Source organism: Onychostruthus taczanowskii, unplaced genomic scaffold, assembly GCF_017590055.1.
Source record: "Onychostruthus taczanowskii isolate IOZ18803 unplaced genomic scaffold, ASM1759005v1 scaffold10, whole genome shotgun sequence".
Taxonomy (NCBI): domain Eukaryota; kingdom Metazoa; phylum Chordata; class Aves; order Passeriformes; family Passeridae; genus Onychostruthus; species Onychostruthus taczanowskii.
In genome coordinates, this window is record NW_024496526.1 from 8946982 (window position 1) to 8970165 (window position 23184).

The 23184-nt window shown below is 43.3% G+C and overlaps 1 protein-coding gene across 3 annotated transcripts in view; it reads right to left on the reverse strand.

The window, feature by feature from the left end:
* Positions 1-13154, reverse strand: part of OSBPL11 (oxysterol binding protein like 11) — a 39234-nt gene extending 26080 nt beyond the window's left edge. Inside the window, exon 1 of one of the 3 annotated variants that reach the window (XM_041406983.1) lies at positions 12962-13154. In XM_041406983.1, the coding sequence (XP_041262917.1) occupies positions 12962-13104 (143 nt within the window). In that variant the 5' untranslated portion in view covers positions 13105-13154. Of the gene's footprint in view, positions 1-1422; positions 1574-6165; positions 6301-12961 lie in introns of those variants that run through there. The other 2 variants (XM_041406991.1, XM_041407000.1) reach the window with 2 other exon arrangements.
* Positions 13155-23184: the final 10030 nt, after the last annotated feature.

Below are 23184 nucleotides of genomic sequence, written 5' to 3' on the forward strand. Positions count from 1 at the left end.
TTAGACTTGCTCACTGTCTTAATTTAGCTGAAAATTATGAGATTGCATAGTCATAAAAATGCATGAGCTTGGGTTTTACTCATCTGAAAATTGTCCCTAGTCAAGAAGCTAATTGTTCTTCAGCTCCAGCGAATGCAAGCTACACCCTTGCTTTTCAGTGAGACAATGCACATAGCCCTGCACATTTGGGCTACAGCCACTGCACCCCCACTAACTAAAGTGCCCAAATCACAGGTACCTTCCACAGAACCCAAGAAAAAAATCAGAAAGGTAAGTTCAGACTGCAGAGAATGCAGCAGGACTATGTGTATGACCTATGGAAGTCCATTCATCTGACAAGGGTAAATTAAATTGCCTTTGATTAAAATCATTTGACCTCTGGGGTTTTTCTTAGGTGTGACAGATAAAATAGCTGATTTTGTCATGCAGAAAAAAGCACTGTAGAAGGGAGTGCAGCTCTTCTGGTGATGCAGTTCCACACCAAATTACCATCACATTTTCCCATCATCTGCATGCTCCTTTCCACTTGGATTTTCACTTTGTCTGGACCCAAACATCTCCAAATGCCTCCTCTTCAATAATTTATGTCTCTAACCTCATCAGTCCTGGAGGGTTCAGCTGAAAGGCTTTGAAAACACTGCCCCTTGGAAGTCTGAGAAAGTGACTGAGAACTAGTATTTCAACATTTGAAAAAAGGCTTATTTTTAAATAAGTGAAGATTATATACACTAAAGAAATCTAAACCCACTCTGCAAATTGCAATTCACAAAGAAGTAAACTCTGTAACTATACATAAACTGATGACAGAACCACAGTTAACCTCCTAATCTTCTTCTGCATGTATGAATACATAAAAATATTCTCAGTATTATTTATGAACAAGGCCAGGGATTGCAACTAAAGCATTTCTTAAAGAATTTTAAGATTAGTGCTTCCACAGCAAGAGTTAAACCAAGATATGTGTTGTTGCTAAAGCAGCGATGTAAAGCAGTTAACATTAAAAAAAAAATACAAAAACACACACAACCCAAAGAAAACTAACATTTCACTAGTATGGAGCTGACACCGAGGTTCTACAGAGCACTACAGAAAGCTTGTAAAAGGGCAGACTTCGGCAACAAGAGGTTGAGGTTCAAGCACTGGCTCTGCTCACAGATAACCACAGTTCATAAAATATGAGTAAGCCCCTGCTGTTGTGCCATTGGAAACAGTGCTGGCAAAACCTGTTTCAAAGCCACCAGTCTATTTCAAAAGCCTCCAAAACTTCCAACATAGGAGTTTTTGACTTCTAGAAAACAGATTTCAAAAGTGAATTTGACACAAAACACTGAACCACAAGACAGAGTGAGGGCTGGTTCCCTTGGGATCTTTCCTGATTTTCAGAATTCCTTTGCAGTCACACTGCTGCCTACGTGCACGTACCTGTACCTATGGGTACGTGTGTCTTTCCACAGCCAACATGCTGTTGCTGTTATTTAAAATGCTCACCACAGCCTCAGATTGTCAGAGGAATAGCAACAGCTCAGCACCATGAGTCAACGATCCCTAAAGGCCCTATTTCTGTTGAAATTCACATGTCCTGTCAAAGAAAGGAAACGTTGCAACAGACGGATCACAGTCTCAAGGACACGAAAAAAGAAACTGATTTTAACTTTTGCTGGACTACTTTAAGTAAGGGTATAATACAAGTCACAATCCAGAAAAAAATCATGCAGAACACATTGATACAACATCTGAGCTCTTGCCCAGCAACATCTACCACCTCCCAAAACCTGAGGTTTTTTCCCAAAGGTTGAACACCATTGAATTTGACTGTCCATTTATCACAATGTTTTGATTTATAAATACTGTGAGATGGACTGAAACTGTCCATGTAAGCAAATAACAGATGTCTGTGAACAATTACATGTCAGTTCATATTCTTCCCACAAAATTATCCCTCCCTTACATCAAAGATGTTTACCACAAGCCAGATTTCTACATATCTACATGCTACGAAAAAAAATAATAGGAATAAAAGATTCACAAAGGATCACTGTTAGCTTATTTATCCTTCTCTGGTTTCACTTGTCCTTTCCTAAGTTGCAGCAGCTGTCAGTGCCTTGCGGGGTGGTCTCCTGTCCCAGGGAAGAAAGAGGACGGTGACAATCAGGCCGAATTCCCCTGTATCCTGTTTACGTGCAGCAACCGAGCTTTGCACGCAGATACTGAGGAACAGCAGTCCCACAATGACGTCTTTCAGGAGCTTCTGCCAAGACACCCAGGCTCACACCTGGGCCAACATTTTCTCTCAGAAGCAGCAAAAGGCTTTGCCAATCTTTTTCCATACCCCTCCTGGGTAGGTTTCCATGAAAGCCCCACAGAAAAAAGCCCTAGCAATGGCACAAAAACAACACCCATCAGGAAAGCAGTTACAGAACAGTTCCAAGACTGCCCTTCAGATGATTTTAATTTTGCTGGGACCCAGACAGCACCACGTGGGATGCTTTGAGCAGCCAAGTCTCTGAAGACCCAACAGCTGTCTGAAGAGCAAACACAGCGGCCAAAGGTTTCCCCACTGACTTGCGTAAGGCCTGACTTCAAGCAGCAGCTGAGTATGTGTGGATCTGCTGCCAGCAGGAAGGATGGCCAGGAGTCTGGAGCCCATGAAGATGTCAGGGAGGGCTCCTGAAGGGGGATCCAGCCTCCAGAGCTGCCACAACCACTATTATGACATAGTGCCTTTGATCCATAGTACCTTTGGATCCTGGCCAAGGGAAGATGCTCCTTTCTACTGAGCTCACAGCAAGATGCAAACCGCTGGTGAAAGAGACTGTTTTCATATTAAAAGATGGCAAAGCATGAAAAAAAAGGAAATAAATTATGCTTGTAACACTGCAAACCAATGAGTGATTTCAACTATACAGTTTGGAAAAAGCAGTGACCATTTCCACTGAACTTGTTCATCTGTTTGCTCACAGGTTCACTATTTGCAATGGCTTGCTTTTGCCTCACTAGGCACTGCAAAGTGCTTATCTACAGTGCACTGATTCCCCTTTTCCTTACACAGAGGTGTAGGCAGTGGAGAAGAGAAAGGTGAAAAAAAATCCCAACAGCTATGTCAGCATTGAACACTTTGGGCATATCTCCTGCAACTGCAAGAAACCACCACCAAGTTCAGCACACTCCAATTCCACAGCTCTGTGGTGCAGGAGCACGTTTCCCAGTAAACCCAACAAGGTAAGGCAGAAGTATCAATCAATTACCTCTGCTTTTCCAAACAGCTTTTGGAAGAAAGGAAAAAAAAAAAATTATCCTTGCTGTGCAACTCACCAGCAGTGCTCTACGGTCAGCTGCGAAGTGGCAGCAGAGCTCCTGCTCTTCGGCTCGTGTGTTTGACTACTCAATTATAAATTTAGAAACCAAAAACAAGTGCAAGGAAAAGAGGTCCAACACCATGACAAGAACATCAACAGCAGACCCTGAGGATACTTCAGAACACCACTAGGCTCCAAGTATGCAGCAACACACACCCTCTCATTAGATATAAAAACTTCTCTTCACACGCACTCCTGTAAATCCTTGGGAGTACAGACAAGCATTGGAAGAAGCATTGGAAGCACGGGGTTTCCACAAAGAAAACGTGTGGCAGAGCCAAAATGAGCCATCAGCTGTCCTTGATTCCAGCATAATGCAGCCCAGCCTCCCTACCCTTGGGGCTCTTCCACAGCCCACCCTCCCCAGCCCTTGCTCTCAACACAACAGTTGTTCTGGCACCTCAAGTTCTATCAATACTAGCTCTCAAGGAGAATGCTAAATCAAGCTAATGGGGCTTTTTTAAAACCATCTAAACTAAATTTGTATTCCATTCTCCTCTTCTCAGCATTAATGGCACAGGTTAATTACATGCAAATAAAACTACTATAACACTTTTGCAGTGTAGCAAGTAGAAGAATAGAGACAATATTTAATTAATAAGTAGCAAAACTCACATAACGCCAGCCTATAAAACTGATTAACTACTTTATAATTTACAGAGCTCTCTATCTCTCACAATACATCTGCCTAGAAAAAAATTGCAGTGACATTCAGCTCAGCAATCTGTCTCACACACAGGTGAACACCTCAAGTCAGCAAGAACTCCACTTATGGACAAGTTATTTGTGGATTTGCATCAGCAGAACAGAACTGAAGCTGCACCTAAGAGTCAGTAGCCAACCCAGCAGTTTTGTGCTGCAATGATATCAGTGGAAAACAAACTGTAGATTTAGCCAATATAATTTTAGAGCTGGACCATACAAAAAACAAGGACCTCAAAAGGTCTGAACTCTCCCCTTAATGCCTCTGGAGAGGTTGCCTGCACCTTTGCTACCATTTATGTTGCCAGTTTACCCAGCACACCATAATGCACAGTTTCACACAACACTGTTAACAAAACCCAAAACTCTCTCAAAGTCTAGCTTCAGAAAGCTCAAGCAGTCAAATTAAAGCTGCTCTGCCCACTGAACAATACTGATATAATATATACAAGGCAAACACTGATGGATGAGGACCTTTGCAGTTTTGGACATTCTGATGCCTATGATACCTGGGAAAGCAGTGGATCCTGGTAAACACTATCCACAGAGACTGGTGGAGCAAACCCCTGTATTGTTCAGTTATTCTTTGGCACAGTCCAACATGGTTCAGCTTACTACGTGTTCCATCCCTAAGGCATTCTGCTCTCTTCTAGTCTAGTAGTTCTTATCCTACCAGAAATATGCAGATATGCCCTTGCAGTTTTGAGATTTGAGTATTTGTGATTATGTATTTTTAAAAGATTATATTAATAATTACACATGGCCATTCTGGACTCTGCAGCAATAAAACTCTGAAATGGAAGGTAAATACACTGATCAACTACCTCAGATGAGCCTATTGCTATGTAATTATTTTTTAAATATTATTTGCAACATTTCAGGTTAAATACTGAGGGTAATTATCACCTTTCAAGTAAATAAGAACATACTTAAATTGTCAATTGATGTTATCTAAATATTCATAAATACAAGCAAAAGCCTGTGTGGACCACCAGACTCAAGAAGCAATGGTCAGTAGTTCAAAGCCTAGCTAGTTTAAAGTCTAGCTGGCAAACAATTAAAAGTGATGCAATTCAGCAGCACTGAATGACATCTTTTAACTCTGACCAGTAGTTTAAAGTTTAGGCAGTTTAAATCTAGCTGGCAAACAATTAAAAGTGGTGCAATTCAGCAGCACTGAATGACATCTTTTAACTCTGAAGCTCTGAGCAGGAGGATTAGAGATTTCCCAGAGGTCCATCTCAATACAAATTATTCTATAAATCTTGAACACAGAGAAAGTAAGCAAAAGTACTCTTACATTAAAATTGAGGCACAAGACACCAAGAAGATTTAAACTCTAAATAAAAAAGAATACACATTAACCACCTATGACTATGACCATACAGAAAGAGAGCAGGGCTACTTTCCTGTTTGGTTCTTGAAGGGAATGGTGATTCCCAGACAAGGAATTATACAAAAGTGCTCCTTTTCATTACGCAATGAGTATGAGGTACTATTCATTTGGCACTCATGCTCTAATAATGAGTTCCCTCATGGTTTTCTTGTGCTTGCTATGGACATTTATGAAGGAGTTGTGCACTGAACAGTAAGAGGACAAAAACATTATCATTCCATTTGGATATAGGGAACTGAGGCACAATGAACTTTCTGCTAGTTTTGAGACAGATGCAGTCCAATTTTTATTTTATTTTATTCATACATTCAAATCATGGGTTCTGCTAATTTCAGCTGAAACTGTGACCCTGCAAAAGTTTTGCAAAATCAGAGCCAACTATTCCAAAAACAGTCCTCCAAGAAAAAGAGGAACACAGTGATCACTGGGGAAAACCAGTTTGAATAATATAAGACTATTACCACAAAGGAAGTCAGAGCTAGGGTCAGAAACCAGCTCCTTTATACAGCGTCCTGCAGTTCTGCCCAGCAGATCTCTTGCTTTCTGATACATCAACATGCAATGAAAGTAACCAACTTTCTCAGTGCAAAACAGGCTCTTTGGGAAACTAATTTGACAATAACTAAACATTAACCAAGACCTTAAAGATTTCCAGCCTCCTTGAAAACTCTGGAATTCACAACTGAAAGCAAAAAGGAAAAAAATGCTTACCCACAGCAAAAAGCTCCAAAGCAGGCTGTCAAACACAAGATTGGCAGCTTAACAAACACAAAGGAACAGCATTTCTCCTACCCAGCTTCAGCCTGCCCTCCCCTCCCATTTCAGCATTAACACACAGGAGAGAAAAATCTGAAAAGGTACAAGCCTTGAAAACACCCTAAGAAGAAAGTTGTCTGGCAGCATTGCCAGGGGACAGCGATCCCCTACAGGAATTCACCAGCGCTGGCAGGTGATCAGAGGGCACGTCAAGGCAAGGCCTGTAAGTAAACAGGGTCACTGCACTTGTGCCTTCATTTTCACAGTACCATGAGTACAGGAACCTTCCCAGGATAAGGTAACAGCAGCAGCTGCTGCTTTCTGCTCCTGCATTAAGCAACGTGATCAGGTCAGGCACGTGCAGTTTGTTTTCCATCATCTCTCTGGGGAGAGAATGTGTGCGGCACAGCAGGATGTTAATGTTGTACTCCAGTTAATTAACTGTCTGCTACATAATTGCATTAGAAAAGGTGAAGTTGAAAAATATTCTTTGCACTTAGTGAAGGATAGACATTTGTAACACTCATTAACCCCTGCAGAAATCTATTTCATGGACAGCACAAACTATTTGTCATTTAGACACTACACAAAAATTGTTGCTTCTTCATTTTAGTTGAATTTGAACTCAAAGTGAACATCCACTATGAACACAGGTACACTGGATGCCAGAACCAACTCCCACATGTGACACACTGTCTGTCCAGCATGGAGAGGCTCTGAGAAGCAAGAGGGGGACAGTGCTCTTGATCATCACTCACTGAGGAGCCACAGGGCTGGAGAAGGAAACCCAGACCTTGTCACCTGGCTCAGGAATTGGGCTCACATTCCCTACTAGAACATCAGTCAACATGAAGCTCCTGCTTAAATTACCCAAACTTGTTTCCCCAACTGTATCCACTTACTACTCCTCACACCAAGATTTACTTCTCTTAATTTATGACACATCTGCTCCAACGCCAATTATCCAAGTTTAAATACATGTGTGAACACGAAGGGCTCACCTGCCTTTTGAGAAGTGCCTGGGGCTTTACCAACTGTAAAATCAGTTTGGTAAAAGATGACCTTAATATTTTAATAACACAGAATGCATCCTGAGATGGATGTAACTGACTGATCATTTTAAATATGAGCTTCTTGTCTATTCTAATGAGCAAATTATGTGAAGTTCGGAATTTCTAAATTAGTGTTAGGAGCACGATATACTCTTAAAGCAAAGAATCAAACGAGGATAAAGAAATTCAGGCACTAGGTTTTTCAGCTAGTTCCCTCCAGCATATCAAACAAATGTGACAGCACTCCTAATCTGAGTTTTAGTAATAAAAAGGAACACACAAAATTGCAGAAAGAAAAAAAAAATCTGAATTTCAAAGCAACCACTTGAGAAAATCATCTCTTCAGCAATCCAAATCACACCTCAAAAGACCAGCACCAAGTCACAAAGTGAGCAGCATGGGCTTTCTGAAGGTCCCGCAGCGCTGAGGGATCTCCACACATCACCAGAAACAGAAGCAAGGAAGGTCAGGACTCACTTTGACACAGGCTTTGGCATCAGAGCCACCAGCCAAGCCAAAAGGTGCCAGTACAAACATCATCTCCCTTGGGAGCTGGCACCTCAATGTGACAATGCCAGCAGGTTCTTACAACGGCGGGATACTGAGGAAGTGAGCTGCAAGAGCAGGGGAAAATCAAAACAGGAGCAGGCCTTGCCAGACCTCCCACCTGGGAGTGACACCACAAAACTGCAGCCTCTGTCCTCTGCAGCTGTGCACCACAAAGAAGGGAGTTCCAGTTATTGATGCCAGCAAACATACACAAATTCCACCTAGAATCCCAAAGAATTTTGTTTCAAGCAATGCAAAAAGGAAAACCAGAACAAGGGAGACGGGTAATAAAAAGGAAGTACGAGGGGTACCAGTGTTCGACAGAACTGTCCTAGGATGACACTAACATCTTCATGAAGGTTTGGGACATTTCTTCCACTTAGCAATCAACAGGGAGCTTAGCTTAAATTCTGACCTGCTCTCAGGAGCCAGTTGATTAGGTCAGCACACACCACCCTACTGCAGCCTAAGCAAGGATTTGATTCCCAGACAAGAAGAGAGGACCAGCAAGGGAGAGATTTGCAAATGTTGTTGAACACTGAGCTACCATCACCTCCTGTATCTGCTTCTACAAAGCTGGTTCCAGTTTTAAAGATCAAACAGATGAACTTTATCCTCCCAAGATCAAACACTTCTTGGACTGTGACAAGAAACACAGAGAAACTAGGAACACTCAGTACACCTTTTTTGCAACTAAGACTGACATTGGGACATCCCCAACACAAGGACCAGTATTGTATCAGTTTCAAGACACTTCCCTTTACTACTAATAATTAAATCACTTTTGCAAGACAGCACAAATGAAAAGCAAACGTTTCCACAGCCTAGCTCAGTTTCATATGCTTTGTTTCTACATGTTTGCAGTGCAAAGCCTTGTTAGTCACCCTCAACAGCAACTGGGATCAAACTTAGAAATGAGCATCGCCTCTAAAACACATTTCCCACTGGATGATTTTATGAAAAAGTGTTCATGGTCATCTCAAAATACAGAATTAAAATATATTCACTTGTTTCAGTTACCAGTTCTTCTGCTACATTGTCACATGCTGGCCTGCTCAAACACAGAAGACGGAATTAAGGTCAGCAACTGTTTACTCCCCTTTCTTAGTATTTATGAGAAGATTTGCATAGTATCAACTGAAAAAGCCCTAAAACCCACAAAGGAAGACTGGCAACCATTTCACTTGTTTAAAATTTGTTATCCATTTGCATTCTATACCAAAAAACGTTTAGTGTTACCCTTTGGCAAAACTGTCTGCTCTTATTCTCAGCCTCCTACTCCAGCCCAAAGCCACATGGAGTAATTCTTCAAGAGAATCTAACTTAATAAACTAATTAATGACAAGCAGAAACCACCCAGTATGAGGAATCCTCTTACTGGCCATTGTCACACCTAGCAAGAAAAAAAAAAAAAAAAAAAGCAAAAAAAAATACTATCAGTCTAGGAAATTTACTCCTTGAAGCTATTTTCATCCAAATGGTTTTCTATACTAACTGACAATTGTGAGTAACCCTGCAGCACTCAGGCAAACTCTCAGGAACAACTAAAAAAAGGCAACTCACTTAAACAAAGAGCAAAAGACACAATCTGCAGTATTTCATAACTATACATGGCTAAATCCATAGTGAACAGATGCTAAAACCATTTGAGAATTAAGGAACAAAGACAGCTACCTAAAAAATGCAAGCAGAAGTGAAAAAGCAAATAGGTTTTGAAATATAACTTGTAAGCTTCAAAATCAGCAATCATTTGGGAAATTCATTAACACTTTACCTGTATTTCTAATGGCAGGGAAGAAATGCTGGGAATACTTTTAATAGCAGAATTCATCTACATATTTGAGAGCAGAACCACTAAGAATAAGAGGACAGCACTTGATCATGTCTCCAACTGAGAAAGATAATCTTGTTTCTCTAGTCAACTGCAGTGCTTTGAACATTTAATTTTGTAGATAAATAAGAACCACTGATTGCCACTCACTTCTCTCAAAATTATCTGAAAGCCCCTCAAGCCAGGCTGACAGGACTTGTTACACTTCTCTGGCACGTGTTCTGATCAGATCGCCATTCAGCTCATTGAGAGATTCTGCATTCTGGTTTTGAAATTTTTATGTTATTTGAATGACTACAAATCACATGTCACAGAAGTACCAGCCCAACCTGCCTCATTTCCCTCACTGCCTGAAAGCACTCTTGTTCATTTAACCCAGAGCAAGGCAAAAACCAAATGAAGATGGTCATAAGGTAAGGCAGAACTGCTGAGTGCAAGTAATTCTGTGGGTGAGGCTGTACTTCACAGCTTGGTTACTGCTAAAAATAAAGAAAATATTATAATCTTTAACTATTTTATCAAGTAATCTTATAATAATCTGAAGTTATTCAGAAGTCTTACCTCCTCCTGGTAATTGTTTCTCTAAATGAAGACAGGGTTAAAGAATTTAGTGTGCAGTGCAGCCTCTGAGGGTCTCTTTATCTACTGTTTACACTCAGTAAATGCAAGTTTACACTCAGTTCCTGCCTCAGTGAAGAAAATGAAGCCAATGGTTGGTTGTTCTCAGGCACACTCTGACCTGATCGTATATTCACAAGAAAACAAGATCACTTCCTGTCAGATGGCTAAAAGAGCAGCTTCTCAAGAACTCTTAACTTCTACTAAGTAAATTTTAAAAAATCATCTTCCTACCCTCAGAAGAAACCAATCATTTAAAAATTTCAGAAGAGCCACTGCTATGCTGGCTGCCTAAACTCACTAATTCACAGGCTACAAGCATGAAGTTTGACAGGAGATTCAGCTCTATCTCCACATCATCTGAAGTGTCTGGCAGTCTCTGGTTGTCACTTCTCCACTATGATAAATATCTGATCTAACTCTATCACAGCTATTTAAAAATCTCCCTCTTATTCCCCTACAAAAATATAAAGTTAGACTTCCTGCTTAATTTTTTTATTTTCTAGATACTCAAATTATCCCAAGTATGTGTGAGCTTGCACCTCTCTGAGAAATTCAGTTTTCATTATTTTAGGTTCCAGCAGTCTTGGAGGTTTATTTTTTACCCATAGTCTTAATTCCCCACTTGGAGCACCAAGTACCTGTTGTCCCAATGTCTGAGAACTCTGCTACAGCTGTTTTGACCAGATGCTTCACCAAACAGTGAGCTAAACTTCTGCACCAGATGTGGTCTGTGGAGAGCAAGTACTTCAGGATCCTACTCCTGCCAATCTGAGACCACGTGTTGCTCAAACTCTGTGCTATGAAAGTTGAATATCAAACTTCCACCAAAATTTCCCAGAAAATCTGTTTCTGAAACCTGTATGTTAGTCACTGATTTATCCTTGGGGAGTTTGTCTTTTGTCAAATACATTTTAGCACAGAAATAATTCATAAAGAGAAAACTAAGCTAAAGCACCTCATTCAGGAGGGCTTTCTAGGGAGACGGGGGAAAGGTGATCTTTTGAGGGTAATTAGATATAGAGACAAATGTAGCAGTAAATAATTGATCCCAAACACAGCAGAGATTAACAGCAAGGTATTTCAAGTGTCCACAATAACAGAATTGGTACACTAAATTTCTTCAAATGATCTAGAATGAAAAAATAAATTGCACTAAAGTTTTAGAGCAAGATATTGACAGCTACAAGGAAAAAGGACAGTTCCCACTTGAAGCTGTGAAACCACCAAAATGGCTCAGGGGGGTCAGTTCAATTTTTGTCATACAAGCCATAGCACTGAAAGAAGAAACAAAGCAATTGGATGGCTAATTTGCTAATTTTAAAAAGTGGAATGTCACTGTACAGCACTGAACCAGTGACCACCATCACAACCAAAAGACATCCAGGCAAATCAGGAATCTCATCCCTTCCACTGCCTCCAATTCCAAATAACAATATAAAATATTTCCATTTTGTTTGCATAAACTAACTCCTGTGTCCCACAGTGAACCATGGATAGTGCGTGCTTGGTTACACTAACAGCAATTTTCACTAGAAAATTCAGTTCTACTTGAACCCAGAGTTTAAAAAGCAACTGGAAAAACAGTGCTTAAAGCAGCCAATAGCTACATCTAACAATTAGCTTTCCCGACTTAACACCCTGAAACCACTTCTCTTTCCGGCACTAGTCACCAGAAAAGTAAAATACCCATGACCCAGATTCTCAGCGATGACCGCGCTGTTCATTCCCAACTAAAAGCACCCGGGCGCTCGGTGCCTGCCCATCCCGGTGCGCGGTGCTCCCGTCCCGGGGCATCCCGGCCCCTCCGCCCGCTCTGGCTCCGCGGTCTCCACACGCAGGAAACAGCAAGCCAGTCCATCTGGGCTGGCAGATGACGGCTCTGGAGAGTCTCCATTTGAAGGAGAAGTGTGCAAACTTCACAGAACAGCAGCATTTTCAACAGCAACATGGCAGAACTCCAGCCAAGGAGGAGAGACCCGGGAGCAGGGATTCGGAAATCTCCCGAGTGATGCTGCGGAGCCCGCTACCAGCGTGTGAGTGGGAATGTGTTCAAACAGAAAGCACAGCAGAAAAAAGCATATGGAAACCCTCAAGTCTTCTGAATACACAGGCAAATCATTCAAACTAATGCTGTGAGCTCAGCTTTTCCGGCTTTCTCTGCTCCCTTCTGCTGGCTGGCTGAACCTGAGTTATCACCCCGATTTATGCTAAGCAACGCCGTTCTTAAAACAAGTTCGATAAGACTGAGACTCCGTGCACACTCAGTTTTGCTACCAGCAACTAACATAAACCATCAATAAAAAAAATTAATGACTGCCATTAAGTTCTTTAAAAAGACCTAAAACTCGGCACAAAGTTCGGGGGTGTTTTTTGGGGGTTTTTTTGGAAAGGCTGGAAAGCGGTGAAGCGCCTCCAACAACTTCAAACAGGTCTCCACGTTCTGCGAGGGGAAAAGAGGATCTGCAAGGCAGGAGCCCAGGAACACCATCCCCCGGCAGCTTTGTGCTGATGGAGAACGGGAGCCGCCCGCGGGCACCCCAGGGATGGTGGGCACAGGGACAGAGGGAGCCGTGTGCCCCGTGCCGCACCCCGGCGGTGCCGGGGGGGTTCCAGCGCTGCTGCAGCCGGGGCAGCCACGCCGCCCACCCGCGCTGGGGCAGCTCCGGGCCCGCCACCCCTCACCGCGCCTCACGCCCACCTGTACTGCCAGCCCTTGTTGCCGCCGCGGCCGCCGCCGCTCCTGCTGCCGCCGCCGCCGCTCTGCCCCACCGCCGGCAGCGGCTCCGTCTTGCCCTCGCCCTCCGGCCCCTTCATGGCCGCCGCCGGGTCCGCGCCCTGCATGGCGCCGCGGCTGCCGCCCCTCAGCGGCGCCCCCGGCCCCGGCGCACGGAGCGAGCNNNNAGGACCGCCCCATGCGGGCTGCGATGGCGGCGGCCGCCGGCACCCCCACGCCCCGCTCGGCTGGGCCGGGCTGGCCGCGCTGGGCTGGCCGGGCTCCCGCACGGCCGCGCCGGGATGGGCGATCCCGCCCTCCCGCTCCCTCACCCGGCCCGGCCCCGCCGCCCCTTCCGGGTCAGCGCCGCCGCCATCTTTAGTGCGGGCAGCGCTCGTAAACCTTCGGAACCGTCTGAGAGTCGCTTGTGACGTGAAAAAGGGAGATTTCCTCTAAAGCGTTAATAATTGATTCGGCTGTCAGCGCTCTGGGAGGACTCGCGTTAACAGCTTACGGAGTAGGAGCAACAATAAAATTGTGGCGGGTTAAGGGTCGAGGATTGCCGGTGATAGTATCTGACCGCAAAAACGTGTTCAAAGCAGTACAAGAATTGAAAGCGACATCTTTAGAGCCTGTTTAGAGCAACAAGCTCTAATCCCTAACAAAAGTTGGGTCGAGATAATCATACAGATTCTTACCCTGTAGGTGTCCCTGAGGGGGAGAAGGCAGGTTCACCCACAGACTGATCCCAGAAGTCACAATGGAGTTTTCCCTAACTTCTCTCCATTTCTTAACTTACATGCTTCCATATTCTCCTCTTTATATTCCTACCTTATATAACTTTTACACTATTTCTTCACATTCAGGTGGAGCACGAGTGATTTTGATCATACATCTCAGTGAGGGGTGCTCATACCCTTGGGTGGGTATCACAGTAGTACCAGCGATGGAGATACATTTCAGTCCAAGGACAGTGACTTTACCATGGATGCTGATTCAACAGTGGCATATCTTCCTTTTTCTCCCTTAGTTTTCAGCTGCTGTCTGGATTATTAGCTAGAAAGTACCACCAAGTTCTCTCCTCTGCAAGGGTTTTGTGTTTCCAGTGTTTCCAGCCCCATCCACCCTCCGTTTAGTCCTCAGATTGTGTGTGGGACGTCGGGGTTGCTCACCACATTCCATGCAGGGAGCAGCAACCGTATTTTCCACTATAATTTCCATACAGTTATCTTCTTACCTCCAGTCACCTTCCCACATAACGGCTACAGGAATTCTCCCTGCAAAATAAGAGCGGGCTGAGAGGAGTGAGGGATCCAAGCTGTGCCATACACAAGAAGGGATGCGACAGCTGGGATCTTGCTTGAGACCCACAGAGCAGGGTCAAACCCAGCACTTCATGCACTGACCAATGCCACAACACAGCCTTGAGAGAAAACACATTTTTTCCTCCTGTTCTTCCTCTAGTTAGTGCATTTTTCTTTCATGGAATGCCAGCACATCTAACTGGGAGAGCTTGGTCTAGCTCTGTGAAATCTTTCAGGCCAATCACAGCCTCACTGACTGCAGCTGCATTACTTTTTAAAATCAGGAGCAGAGGATCCTCATTCTGATATTAATTAATCTGCACATGAAGAAGAGGAAGGCAGAACCATGACTGTGGTTAGTGAGGCCAATCCTCATCTCATCCAAATTCCCTCCTCCGCTCTCCAGCTCTTACTATACACTTACAATACTGTAAACAACTGTGTTGCAAAAGATGCTAAAAATTCCCTATGTGAGAATCATACACATAAGCAAAAATTTAAAGGAGAACATTTTTCAGACAAATAGTTTATTGTAAGAATCTGTGTCTTCAGTGCAATACAACAGTTTATTTATTTATAGCACCCCTCTGGTAGCAGCTTTTTACCCCATGAAAACTGCCCTGGCCTTCCACCTCCTACCAGCACGTTTCAACTTTCCCAATGACATTCAAAACACTTTTGCCTTGGGCCAGCAAGTGATGATGGCACACTATGAGCACTGTCTTTAAAATATATTTATAAACTTTAATTTGGTTCTAAATTACCACATATCCCTCCCTCTCTGCCAAGCACACATGGTCTCTGTCCTTCAGCAGACCAGTGTGGACTGCCTGTTGCATCTGTGCCTAGAATCTCTCTTACAGTGACAGGAGATACTACTAGTGCACAGACATAAAATTCACCACTTCTACTTTTTTAGGAGCATATTTGTCACTGCAGGCAAAAAAAAGGGGGGTTTCCCTGCATTTTTATTGGGATCCTATAGGTGAGCAGGCCAGCAGAGTAGCATTGTCTATCAAAGAAAATTTTGGCCAGAACTGCAAGAGCAAGAGGAGTCTCTTGCTCTCCAAATACATTGCTTCCTGCTCTGGCAATCCCTTGAAACTTTAATTGAAGATATATAATTGCATGGTATCATAATGTATGCCTATAGCCCTGAAATTTTCCTGGGAAAATTTGAAACAAAAGCAAATCAGGCAAGAGTTCCATTTATGTGTTTTGTTTCCGCCCTGCTCAAGGACAACCAGTCCCAGCAGAGACAGAGCTTCACCTGTGCCTGGCCTTTGTAACCATCACAGGTGGTCAGTGCGATGTTCCTCCACCCACAACCTTTCCAACACCCCAGACAGCCCAGCAATGCTTAGTGTATATTTCTGCAGCCCCTCAGTATTTGGTCCCTGAGCATGGTAAACTCAAGTTTGCTTCCCCTGTGCCTTTGCTTTTTTATCTTCAGAAAGGTGCTGCATGTGCAGTACCAGCAGCTCTCGTAAGATGGCATTGACAAAATGCTGAATAGCACAGAAAGGCTGACAGCTAAACCACGTCTGCTAAGGGCTTACACACTGCAATCTGCCTTTTCTCTTTAGCTCAGGATGTTACTAATTATAACTTGTGCTCAGTTCACTGCTCTCAGTCTCCTTCCCCTGCTACAATTCAGTGGCTCAAAATGACACAGATCCCACCCTGGCCCCTGGGAGAGCAGCAAGGTGAGTCCTGGGGCTCCACAGCTGCCTGCCTGCCTGGGATTCCTGGGTCTGGAGGAGGAGATGAGGAAGAGCTGCAGATCTGGAGGAGGAGCACGTGAATAGGATAGCAAACGTTTATTGACATTAGATTTGTCAAATCTAATCCTTGTAGGCCCAAATATGGTTACTAGCTGAAGTAGGTTGTATTTTATCATAGCTCAAGCAAAATTCCCACAACTAAACATTCTGTTAATTTCAGAAAACTGCCCAGGATCTGATCAACACTAAAACAACTCTTGTTTATTTCTTTATTTTCCAGTATAGAATCACAGAATGGCCTGGGTTTGAAGCAACCTTAAAGATATCTTATTCCACCCCACTGCCATGGGCAGGGACAGTTTCCATTAGATCAGGTTGCTCAGAGCTCCATCCAACCTGACCTTGGACACTTTCAGGGATGGGGCATCCACAGCTTCTCTTGGCAACCTGTGCCAGTTCCTCACTACTCTCTCAGTCAAGAACTTATTTCTAATATCTAATTTCTCTTTCAGTGTGAAGCCACTTAACATGCTTAGCATTTCTTCAGATGAGTATTATATCTTCAGAGCAGCAAGGTTCAAAGAGTAAAAGCTCTGAATTTCAGCATAGTTTTCATCACCTGCAAGCTTAAAATAAAAGTGCAAATTTTTAAATGCATATATATATATATATATATATATATATATAATGATACAAGTTTTTTTTTTATCACTCCCTTGTTGGTCTAATTCAGGATTTTTTTTCCTGGGTTACTATCTTAGGATGAGACCAAGTTTAACAGTCTTAAATCTGGATCTGCCTCTGGTAGCTGGGTCACAGAAGACAAAACTATTACTGCTCCTGTCTGCTAAGGGAACTACATCCTCTACAGGCATCCGGGGGAATGGCATCAGTCCTGGGAAAGGAAAGCCAGAAGTGCAGCCTGCCTTTACTGCATGAGAAGTGCAACTTTTCATAATCATTGCTGAACTGGAGGAGCTGCCAGGCAATGAGAAAATGACAGGAAAGTAACGTCACTGATGGAGCTTCATATCTGCACTTTTTAATGGTACAATTGTTCTTGAGGTTAAATTCTTTCTCAAGGCAACTGATACTGTATTACTACCCTGACAAACAATGTTTCTGGTCTCTTCTGGATAATAAACATCCTATTCTTGCTAAGTATAAACGATCCCTACCTACTGTAGATTCCATAACACAAAAACAAGAAAGGAAATTTAGTGGAAAAGGCTGTTTAGCCTTTCTCCTTCAACACATTGAGCACATGGCTGTATTCTCCTGACTGTGGGTGAAAATGGCTGGTAAGGTCAGGTAAAGGTAGCACAAACTATTTCACCCACTGGAGTATTTCACACTGTGAATATATTCTGACATAATGTCTTAATTTTGGAGCTTTAGAGACATGACTGAGTCCCCGGGTCTCTGATTTTGTTATTTAACGTGTGTGGTTCCTGCTTTGAACATCAGATCTGTAGTCTTAAGGAGTCAAAATTTTTTCAATCACTGTCAGTCATCCCCAAATTTCCTTGCTCTTCTCTATCATTCCCTATGTGTCACATCCTGCTGTAATTCAGGTCTAGCTGAAGGCAGCACACTCACACATGTCAGCAGCTTACATTGCTTACAAGGTTTCTATCCCTGCCCACAACCCACTCACGTTCTTCACGCTCACATTTGGCTCCATTTTGAGCAGCACACAGTGTGACTTTGCACTGAGTCATGCTCCAGGGTCCAGCATTACCTCAACCCTACACAATCCTGATGTGGAAATGGAAACGGGGGCAGCAGCAAAGGCTCAGTGTGGCTGGAAGCTGGGAGTGTAATCCAGTAGCTTCCCCTCTGAGAGACGCCCTCTAAGGAAAGGAATGTGCCCTGGGAACTCAGTGAAGGGCAGGACTGAAGGACCCCGCATCTGCCTCCAGAGAGGCTTCTTTGGAGTTGCTGCCTGTCTAATTTGTCTTTAATTCTTCTATATGGAGATCATCTTGCCACAGCTTGGAGCTGTCATCCTCATCACGCAGCCGTGGAGCTGCAGAAGGGTCAGAATGAGCGCTGCTCTGCAGCCACCACACAAGAGCAATGCCCATGCCACCCCATCCCGCTCCACACTGGCAAACTGCAATCAGCATGCTCACTTTGCCTTTTATATTTCAGACCCCAACAGCTGCTGGTTCACCACCCAGCCCGATCACCTGGGACCCTCAAAGCACTTACACTGTCCTGGAGGACTTCCAACTTCCCACACAGACTAAAGCTTGTCCTAGAGATGCAGCTCAGCAGCAGCAGCAGGAGATAACCGTGTTACAATCAGAGTTTGAGACATTTCCACAGCCATACCATTGATGAGTCCCATGTTTCAATCCCTTTTCCTGCCCTTGCATCACTTCCCAGCATGCATGGCTTCCCATGTGATGGAGCTGCTGCTGACAGCTGGATGTGTGTCCTGGGTCTTTTCCAAGTGCCAACCCTCTGCTTACTCAAGCCACAGAGGGATGCCTCTCTGCCCTTTTCTCTCCAACTTGTGAGCAGGAAGGGAGCTCAGGGTGTTGCCTCACAGGCCCCTGTGGCTGCGTGCAGGCCGTTCTAGCACAAAGGGCAGCAGCTGAACCCTGTCACCTCTGTCTGGTACTTCTGCTCCATGGGAGGATTTGTTTTCTGCCTTGCCTCAACAATCCCCAGCTGACTCCTCTCCCTGAGCTCAAGGAGATCTTTTCTGCCATGTCACTCAGCCCAATGGAGTAAAGCAGGAGCTTCCTCCAGATATTCCCCTACTCAAGCTCCTTGTGTGGGAATTCTGGAATTCAAAAATATACATTTGTCTGCCCAGGACCTGGTTTCTTCAAGAAATGTCACCACATGTGAGTCCATCACAGAGGAATCAGCCCTGCAGCTCTGTGGGAACACCCAAGAGGTTCTGTGCAAGGGGGAGAGCTTGCAGGTTCCGAATGAGCCAGGCTGGGTCACCTCCATGGACTTGCTTCTGGGAGAGAAGTCCAAGGAATGCACATGCTCTTATCACCCCCTGGGTCTGGGTGTGCTCAGCAGGCACAGGGGGGCACATGCCGTGGTTCTGGTTGAGGGGCTTCCCAGCTCTTTCTTCCATCTCATGGCCATCTCCAGCCTTTCTCTAGAGATTTTTTCTGCCCTGCACTGTGGCACAACACAGCACTGCTGCCTTCAGTTGTTCTGCATCTCATTGTTAGGACTCCTTTCCTCTGTGATTCTCTACATCCTGAAAAAGAACTGTGTTTTTATTAATGTGTCATCTAACCTTAAGAGCTGCTGAGTAAGTTCAGCTCTTCAGTCATCAGTCCTCTCCCACAGATGCTTTTCTGTGCCATGCTTTACTCCTACACACTTTTGCTGCATGGTTTCTATGGCAACATGTGTATCTCTCCATCTGCTGTAGATCTCCATTATCATGCTTAGGTGCTTGTTATCCCAGTCTCAAGTGCCATTTCCAGGTGTATCATGTTAACAAGTTCAGTTTGGAAACCAAGCCAAAGCACTTGGTAATTTTTGTAGGCAAACCTACATAGTCAATAATTTGACTGCTGTGTTTCCATTTAAGCTCTGTTTGAGGGATACTGATACCGAGCTGTTCTCATCACCAGATCTCCTACCTGCATGCTCTAGCTGATTCTGATTTACTTCTTAATTTCCAGATTATATCCTTCCTTTTTGTTGCAGCCTGTGCTTCCTACAGAATGGGTGTATTTGGATTCTGGAAAGTCTTTGTTTTTCTGTTGCCTGGGGTTTGATATCTGTTTTATAGAAAATTAAGTTACCAATACTGTTTCTCTTCTGTCAAATGCATTTTTCAGTTCTGCTATAGTCCTATTTCTTGCCCTGAAAACTTTCTCTGTTGGATTATAGAAAGCCCTGAAGAGTACAGATGGTTTACAATTGACCTCTCAGTCTGTTCTGCTTGAATTCCTTAAATTGCTTGGAATTATGTAGATTTCTATACAGCTAAACTCCAGTCTCATTTTCTGCTGAGTGCCTTGTTGGAGAACTAACTTAAGTGTGAAAAAAGTTCTTCCTATATAATCTGATGAGAACCTGCAGCAGAAAATTCAACTAAATGAAATGAGTGGAGTCAAAGCTTCTCTGTTGAATTGCTCTCTAATCCCATGAGTAAGGAGTTTTACAGCTTCCACATGCAAGAAGTCCATGTGGATGCTGTAAAACTGTAAGCAATTCGGGCTGTAGGCTTTAGGGATGCAAGCTGACATTGTTTATTTGTACCTAATATCTTGTAAGAGTCTTTTTGAGATATTATATGCTACCTCAGTATAAATGCCTATTATTTACTACTTATAATTAAAAGTAATTAAGCATATTAATTTAGTGTTTATATATGCATTTAAAACCATGCAAATCTTCTGTTTAGGATGTAATTCAGGGAGAGCTTATGTGCAAAAATTTTCCAGAGGAAAATGAAGAAGCCCATGATATCCCAGTAATTCCAACTACCAATAATAATAATGCTCAACAATAACAACATAATAATAATAATAACAATAATAATAACAATAATAATGCCCAGTAATTCTGTCAGTGCAGTCCACCAGGCTGTCTAGGGTAAGGTGAAGGTCAGGCACTGCACTTGCATTTTGGGTAGAGCTGGAGTGGTAGGTTTTTAATGCTCTGCAGACCTCAGCCAGGGGAAGGTTTCTCTGGGCACTCACAACAGGTGGGCTCCTCTCACACACCAAGGTTGACATTGGGGACCCTTGTTCTAAACTCCAGACCTACCCCAAAAAACTCTACCTATAGATTCACAGGTGAAAAAACTGAATGTGTGAGTCCTGCTGACATCAGCCCACAAGGCTTAGAAAAATATAAAAACATACCTCAGTCTTCAGCTCCTCTTTCCCTAAACTCTAAAGCCTGCATTCCTTAATATGCTGAGAAGCAACGCTATCTGATCATCACCCCAGGGAGTGCAAAATTCATATTCTGCTTTGCTTTCAAGTAGTCACAAGATGGAAGAGATCCTTGAATCTTACTTCTCTCCAAAGAGATCAGACAAAATAAGGCTGAATATTACCAGTAGCTCCAGATACCTGCATAGGATGTGAACTGTGATGCAGACAGTGCAAGGCATCTCAGGAATATGCAGAAAGCCTAGTGAAAAAATGAGAAGGGAGTGATAATGCAGAGAGAACTGTCATTCAAACATCCAAAATTAAAGGTATGACTCAAAATCAAAACAAACCAGACCTGCACAGGGAAGGAAAACAAGGACATAAAAAGGGTTTACTGCAAAGGAAATGAAGGAAAGCACTGACCACAATAGCAGCAGGGCAGATGTCTAAAAGCTAAAGGAAAATATTGCTTCAGACTCCATAAAGAAAAAAATGTAACTAACCCCAGAGAGCAGAGGAAGCACACTGAAGAGGCTAAAGGGCACAGATATGGAAATTGTTGTGTAACACAGCCACAAAACTTGAGGAACCCTTCACTTCTGAATACTGATTAATCTCCATCAATGATGTCTTTGGGCTTTTTAGAGCAAATGTTAGCCATGAGGAACAAAAGACATGAGGAACAAAATGAATGGAAGCAGAAAATGGGTTAAAATATAGATTAGGCATATTAGATGTAGACCAGCTCAATGTCTTTCTTTGATAAGATAATGGCATATCAGAACAAAGGAAAAATAATAAATCTTATCAACGTAGACTTTGGTAAAGCATTTGATTTGGTATTACCTAGATAATTATTACTTAAACTTGAGAAGATGAGGATTAAAGAAATACTATAAAATTATGAAGGAACAGAACTGGGAGTGAAAACTGCTGATGGGGCTGAGAGCAAAATTATAGGACTGGAGTAGTCAGTAAGTCTAAGTAATGTCATTAGTTAGCTTGATGCAAAAAATTATGAGTAAGGTAATGAAATTTGCTAACAACAAATCTAGGAGATATTTGCAATAGAGAGGAAATCCTAAAGGAAGAATTACATAATTATCATGCCCTAATAACTGACATGGGAAGAAATATAACAGCATATAATGCAGGAACGTGTACTGAGAGATTGGTAACATTTCTGCCATAAATTAGAATTTATTCACTATGAACAACAGAAGAGGAAGAATTGTGTGTGGTGTAGTTGTTAGAAAGATAAATGGAGTCTTACATGTAAGAAGCCCTGTATTTTCAGGAACAATAAACAAATAGATACAAAACACTGGGTAAAATTCAGCTGAAATTTCTGGGCATCATTCAGGTTATTGGTGTTCACCAAGCCTGAATTCGTCCTGGAACAGGTACAAAGAAGTGACATCCAGGTAACCAGAGGAATAGCTAAGACAGCATGTCTTGCTGAGCTTGGCAAAATGAGTGGTGGGATGGATCTGATTCCTCTCTGTAAATACATTTGAGGTTTTAGTCAGGCAGAGAGGGAGAATAAGCATCAGGGGAAAAGAATGATTCACATTTATAGACAGCGCTCATGCTAGAGCAGATGGGCAGAAGTTGGATAGGAAACAGGAATAAGGGCTCTCATTGGGAGAGGAGTAATGGTCCCAAATAGCTTCTCAGTAGAAGAGGGGGCAAAACCTCTAACCAGTCTTAAGAGGGATTCTGAGTTTGGCATTTCTTAGTCACTTTTTTTTTTGGGGATGTTCAAAGACTGCATTGCCACCATAGGAAGAGCCACACCTGGCTTACCAAAATCTCCTGTTGCAGCCCTGGCTTTGCTGCAGGGATGGTGAGGTCTTGCTGTTTGCAGGGGGAAAAGGTTCAGCTGTGTAATCTCTGGGTCAGGTGCATTAGGTGAGCAAGATCAGGTGAGATTGGGTGGGGGTGGCCTTGAGAGAGTTGTCTTTAGCCTCCCTCTATGGCAACTGAGCTTTTATGTCTGCTATTGTCCCAACGACTCACACATCAGAGCTATCGCTCCTGGGCTTATGTGAAAAACAAACAGGGAGCCTCCATGGGAAAGAACAGATTCTTCCCATTGCCTGACAAAACAACAGCAGTCAGCACCCGCCAGTGTGCGCTCTCTGGCTCCAGGGCTCTGAAACCTAACAAAGGACACATTTCTCAGGGCCTCACACAACACTGCCACCGAGACAGCCTTGACAACCAAACCTGACATCTAAAACTGCCTGCAGAACACCTGAAACCGTCTGTGGGGACTGAATGCTTCCCTATCCATCTCCATGGCACAC